Raw genomic sequence first — 6,203 nt, 5'->3', positions numbered from 1 at the left:
ATGGATCCCTTCCTTCCACTCACTCTTTCTTCTCTTGATCAATACTGTGATGCTGAGGCTGACTTTGTGTTTTTGGCAGGGAGTCTGGGTTTTGCTTTTTCTTAAAATGATCTTTTCCCTTATAGGTGCATAATAGATGCAAACCTTTGCCCCAAGGAGTCCTTTACACTCATACAGAACCAGATTCAGTACTAATATGGCCCTGATCCTGCAAGTCTGTGTGTCAGTCCTTAACTTCATATATATGCATAGCCCCAGAGGTGTCAGAGACAAATTCACATGAAAAAAATTAAACGTGCACAATAGCCTAAATTTAAGCTATGGATCCTTTGGAATTGTTCTGTTATTGGAACTTCCCCATACAGTAATTCCTGTCCCAACATTAGAATACTTTTATGGTTTGAATTTTTAAAGTTGCTGGGGGAAATTGTATTACTGTGTGTATGCATCTCTAACATTCACAAACTAATCCTTTGACAAATACCTCACTAGGTACGGGCCGTCCAATATTTATCTACACTAGCAATGTTCAGCTGATGCAGCCGGAATAATATTCAAAGAATAATCACTGTTTGCATGAAAACGTAGTGGTAACAAAGGTAAGGGAGTTTGACCCTTTACTCTAACCCTCACCCCTATGAGAAGGAATATCATAAACTGCTATCTTTAAAAAGACACTCAATTTATTTAGCATCAAGCTATTAAATCTTAATATTTTAACCATGGAGTTATGTATTAAGTGCACCAACTTGAATTTTTTTTATTTAAATTATTTTAAAATGTGTATTCACAACATAATATTAAGCCAACCCCACACTGCAGAACAAATCTTTTAATTTTAACCATTTGTGACTGCTTAAAGAAATATTTGCTTTGTGACTGCTTAAAGAAATATTTGCTTATCTTTGTGATGAAGTATGTGTACAGTAGGCCACCCAACTGTCAAGTTTCTGGTTTTTTCCCCTTTAGTACATAGTAAATATTTCCTCTCTCCAAAAACAAACAAAATAACTCTTCCCCTTTTTGCAAGAGTACTACATCATTTCTATTGCAAGTGAACCCTCCATGCCTGTGGAAAAGAGGGTAATATTCGAATCTTTAATTTGCCACTGTTGTAGGCTTAGCAGTAGGAAACAGGCTGCTGTAACAAAGCTGCTCACTTACTTACTTACTAACAGTAGCAACTGGAGACCCCCAAATGTAGCTTAGTAAAGTGTAAACTGTAAAGTGTCTAGTACAAATAGGATTCAGGTATAACACTGCTGTAAAAACAGGTGTTCATGATAGTAGTAAAAAGATCTGAACTCTGTTATAATAGCAGTTTACACTATTGCTGACAATCGGGGGAATATGGTTCTAACTCTAGGGGTGCAGACAAGGCTCAAGAATTGCATTTTGCACCTCACAAAATGGAAAATACTATTTGTAAAACAAAATACAGAATAAGTGTATGAGCCAAAGAGAAAAATGTGATTAGTTGTACAATGTCTAAGAAACGAAGTGCTACAACTGAAGGGTCAAATAGAGAAATCACAGTGAAACTCGGAAAAAAGAAACATGGGTGGGAGTTGCACAGGGCTGGGAGATATAACACTATGCATTTTAAACAAGTGTCATTTTTAAAATGAGAGGATAACAAACTGGACCCCTGACTTCCTACAAAATTCTCTCCACCTCACCCAATTGCACCAGATTCTGAAGAACATCGCTTCGTGTGGATGCCAAATAATCTCTTCCCACAGCAAAGTAGGATTAACTGATTTAAAACGATCAGTTCTTGACACTAAACAGGTGGAACCATTCACCACGTCTTATTTTTTTAAAGTTACAGTGTAACCCGCTTACTCCCCTCTGAGCTATTCTGCTCTAGTTAGTGAAATTTTAGACCTAAACAAATGAATCCCTCGTCCACTTAGACTTTCCTCCTCTTCTGGCTTATGGTGTATTCCTAAATCTGAATATTTTTGAAAGACCAGCATCCTCCAGCTAGGGCTTGGGGCAGAATGACAATATCTCTCTGGTCTGGGACTGCCACTCCTCAGCCAAAGAGGTTCGTGTTCATTGCAGGGAGGTCCCTGAAACTGCTGAACCCCGACGGGAGGAATCCAGGCTGCAGGTTTCAGCCCAGAGGCTGACAAGCGAAGAGGCAACCCCCTTCTAGAGCTCAGTAGCTCACATCTGGTTTGCTGCGACTCCCCCCTGCCTGGGAGCCGCAGCCGCTCCCCTGTCGCAGCGGGGCTGCATTTCAATTAAGGAGGAAAGCGGTGCAGGCGTGCGGGGCTGCAGAGGAGGCAGCCGGGGCTGTTACAACTTCTCCCACGGGGAAGGGGTTTCAGCCACTGACTCTCCCCGGCCTCCAGCCTCTTTTACATTATGGCTTGATTCTTATGGAAGGTCAGGGAGGCGCCATGGGCTCCAGCGCCCTGCCCGAGTCCCGGCGCCAGGGGGCCGCAGCTAGCGCGACGCCCCGCCTCCCAGTGGCGCAAGCGGGCGCTGGCGAGAGCGGTCCGCGAGGGCTGGAGGCGGCGGCGGCTCCGCCCTGCCTGTCCCCCGCTGCAGACGAGCAGCCGCAGCCCAGAGGTTTCGTGCGTCCCGCCGCCTCCGAGTGACCCCGGGCAGCGCGTTTCCTGCCCTTCCACTGCTGCGCCTCCCTCGCCCGGAGACGCGCGAGAGGAGGGGCCCCTAGAGACCGGGCCACCTGCCCCGCCGCAGCCCGGAGAGCCCAGCCCAGCGCGGCTCGTTGCTCCTGCGGGAGGAGCAGAGACGCCCCGTGGGGGCGCCCCCGCGGCGCTCGCCTCTTGCTTGGCTGTCGCTGCTCGCCACCTCCCGGCGTGGGACTCGGGCGGGAGGCGCAACCCGCCAAAGGGCCGAGGGCGTCGTTTCCCCGGCTGCGGCGAGCGGACCATGGCCGGCTGCTGCTTATCCGCGGAGGAGAGAGAGTCGCTGCGGATCAGCGCGGAGATTGAGCGGCAGCTGCGCAAGGACGCGCGCAAGGAGCTCAAGCTGCTGCTGCTGGGTGAGTGACCATCTCCGCTGCCCTCTGCTGCCTCGCCCGGGGGCTCCGCACCAGGCCTGCGGACGGGGAAGCTGAGCCCAGCGGAGGGCTCCGAGGGTGCGCGGCCCTCCAGCCATCCCCCTGCTTTGCTGCGGCGCTGCCGGGGTTGCATAATGGGACCCGGCCGGAGCCCTTCTTTGGGGGGCGGTGACTGGGCTGGGAGGGAGGTGGGAGCTGGCTCCTGCCGAATCACAAGACTTGCCAGCGCCCCCGAGGTTCTGTTTCAATCCCGTTTTAATCCGAATGTCCAACTTTGACCCGTTATTTCTCAGTCCGTCTCTGTGACCGTGCGTGTGTCTGTCAGCCATTAACAGCACTTGGCCTGGAGCTGCGCCATTCATTGCCAGCGACCTTCTCCCTGGCAGGGTTCTGCTTGAGGGTGCCATTTGGTCTGGTGCCCTGGCAATTGCCAGGCAGCTTCTGCCTGCATTTACAGAAGCAGAACAGAGACTTGGCCCACCAGGACAGTCCTGCTGTTGGTGGGAAGGACAGTGAGGTTGTGAGTAAGTCATGGAAGAAACACTGGCATTTTGGCTACCGTTCTGCTTGCGAAGAGCAGCTCTAGATAAAATGCCCAGAGCTGTGTGGCAAGGCAAATGTCTTTCGGGGCTCAGCGCTGCTTGAGTATTCACCATTCACTGGCCGGGCTTGGGGCCTCGCAGGCCTGATTGGTGCAGACACTGGCGAAATGGTCTTGTTCATACAGCAAAATGCTAGCATACGCTAAGCCTGACTTGTGGCTTCTGCTGCTGCTCCTGTGTGGAGCTTCCCTTAGAGGTGGATGACAGGACTGAGTTTCCTTGTGCCTGCCAGGCCACAGGTGTGTCTCTCCTGATTTATTTTTTTCTTCAGCTTTTGTTTTACAAGAAAAGCCACCTTGACTGCCACGGTAACAGGAATGTGCAATGTTTTGTTGCGTCAGTTACTCTCAAATTTTCTTTTTTAGGAAGTGCGACCACAGAAAATAAAATCCCTTAATGCCGTGTTTCTCAAACTGGAGGTCCTGACCCCCTGGGGGGTTGTAGTAACTTAGAGGGGGGGTCTCAAGCAACTTAGAGGGGGGTTGGTATCACAGAGTTTGAGAACCCCTGCCTTAACGCAATATGAAAGTCAGCCCTTGGTGCAGAAAAGAGCCATTGCTTCTGATGTATCCTTGAGATATCCGTCATTCTTGCACTTTGCAAACACTTGAATAGTATCATGTCAATAAAATACCTGTGAAGAACAGGGAGAGTGAGTGGTTGCCTAACCCAGTCTGTATGTAAACATTATTCTGGAGAGATGCTTGGAGCACTTTCCTGTTGAAATTGTGTTGATTGCAGTCATGCGGAAGAGCCAGACAACAGTGGGTTTTCTTGTTCTGGACACTGCACTGAGAAGTAGTTGGTTTCTGCTGCAAAAAAATGTACAGTCTAAATAGACAAGATGGATGGGAGAAGAGGTTGAACACACAAGCACAGTGAACAGTGTGATGGTAGCAAACAACATGTTATTCCATGGGTTTTTCTGGGGGGATGATGGTTAGTTAGGAAAGGATCAGCTAAATAGAAATAAAAGGGAAGAGAAGAATGAAGGGGGAAAGGATGGGGAAAAGAGGGTTAGAGGAGATTGTGCCAACTTTACCTTCCCGCTCCCTCACAATCATCCAGTCAGCAGGGACTGGTCGTCTTTTTGTTGGAAGTTCTCTGAATATCCAGAGGGTCCTGGCTTTTGTCAGCTTCTTCACACAATGGTTAGAATCTCTTGGCTGGGTCTTCTCTTCAGTTTTCCCTCAAGGATGCATGGCTGGAGAAGGGGAGGCCCCACTGGACCTAGTGCCAACAGAATACATGTGTGTTTGGTGAGGGAGGTGAGTTCTCCAGTGCATGGTTTTAAGTCTACTTCTTTCTGTCTACACTGAGGGTTTTTTTTTCTTAAAATTTGCCATGGCTGCATTAGTAGTTGTGCAGCTCCAGTGGTTGTAATATTGATGGGACTTCTAGTAGAGACAAGGAGCTGACAGCTGTAAGCCTTTTTACCAACTTGTTTAGATTTGCTCTGAGCAGGGATAAATGAACACTAGCAATTTGTCTTCATTTGAGCTTCCATTGCCCTCATGGTGATGTGTCGGGGTCACATTGCTGGTAGTATAAGAGTGGGAAGCTTTTAAGAACAGTAAGGGATTGTTTCACTCGTTAATTACCAAACTACCAAGAGAATGGTGGATTCTCTATTTCTTGAAGACTTCAAATAAATAACGAATGCCTTTCTGGAATACAAGGTTTAGTAAAACAAGTTTATTGGGTTAAATGCATGGGTATATGAGTGCAATGTAATGGCCTGTGTTTATACAGGACGTCTGACTGATCTAAAAATCCCTTCTAATGTTCAGCTCTATGGATCTGCGAAAAGAATGCTCATTATAGGAAAAAACTTTAAAACAACAAATAGCGTGGTAGCACTTCAAAGATTAACAAAACATGTAGATGGTATTGTGAGCTTTCATGGGCACAGTCCGCTTCTTCAGATGCAAATGGTCTAAATTGCAGATGGCTTGCACATTATCAGCCAATTTAGACCATTTGCATCCGATATCTAAATCCTGATATCCAATATCTGGCTCGCACATTATCAGCAAACCAAACAGTGAAGGTGCCAGTGGTTCTTGATGTGTGTAGAATCTGGTGTTAGTACTCTTCCTTTCCTAGTGCAAACTAATAGTTCTTATCAGCTTCTTTTAACTATTTAGTCTTTAAGGTGCTAGTACACTATTTAAGTTTTTCCTGTTACAGACTGGCTCCGCTATCCCTTTGGGACTTCCAACACTCCCGATTATCTGAAGAAGTGGACTGTGCCTACAAAAGCTCACGATACCATCTACATGTTTTGTTAGTCTTTAAAGTGCTACCAGACTCTTTGTTTTTTAAGTTTTTCTTGTTCCAGACTAACTCGGCTACCCGTCTGAAGCTCACTATAGACACAGTTTTTAAGTGTAGTGCACTGAGATAGGTAAGAGTAATGTTAGTACTTTACCCCAAAATTTGATCTCTGTTGCCACAGCCTTTGTCTTCATTACTTCAGAATGAGGGAGATTTAAACAGAGAAAAATATTTCATCTGATATTTAACCTTATAAAAATGAGTGAGTCTGCCTTTTCAGTGAATGAGGC

The 6,203-nt window shown here is 46.9% G+C and overlaps 1 protein-coding gene across 1 annotated transcript in view; it reads left to right on the top strand.

Moving 5' to 3' along the window:
- Positions 1-2,498: 2,498 nt before the first annotated feature.
- Positions 2,499-6,203, top strand: part of LOC102454716 (guanine nucleotide-binding protein subunit alpha-14) — a 60,509-nt gene continuing 56,804 nt past the window's right edge. Inside the window, exon 1 of the mRNA XM_006122477.4 lies at positions 2,499-3,016. Within this exon, the coding sequence (XP_006122539.1) occupies positions 2,905-3,016 (112 nt within the window). The 5' untranslated portion in view covers positions 2,499-2,904. The remainder of the gene's footprint in view (positions 3,017-6,203) is intronic.

This window comes from Pelodiscus sinensis, chromosome 6 (assembly GCF_049634645.1).
Source record: "Pelodiscus sinensis isolate JC-2024 chromosome 6, ASM4963464v1, whole genome shotgun sequence".
In the NCBI taxonomy this organism is placed as follows: Eukaryota; Metazoa; Chordata; order Testudines; family Trionychidae; genus Pelodiscus; species Pelodiscus sinensis.
This window is presented reverse-complemented; position numbering and strand designations above follow the sequence as displayed.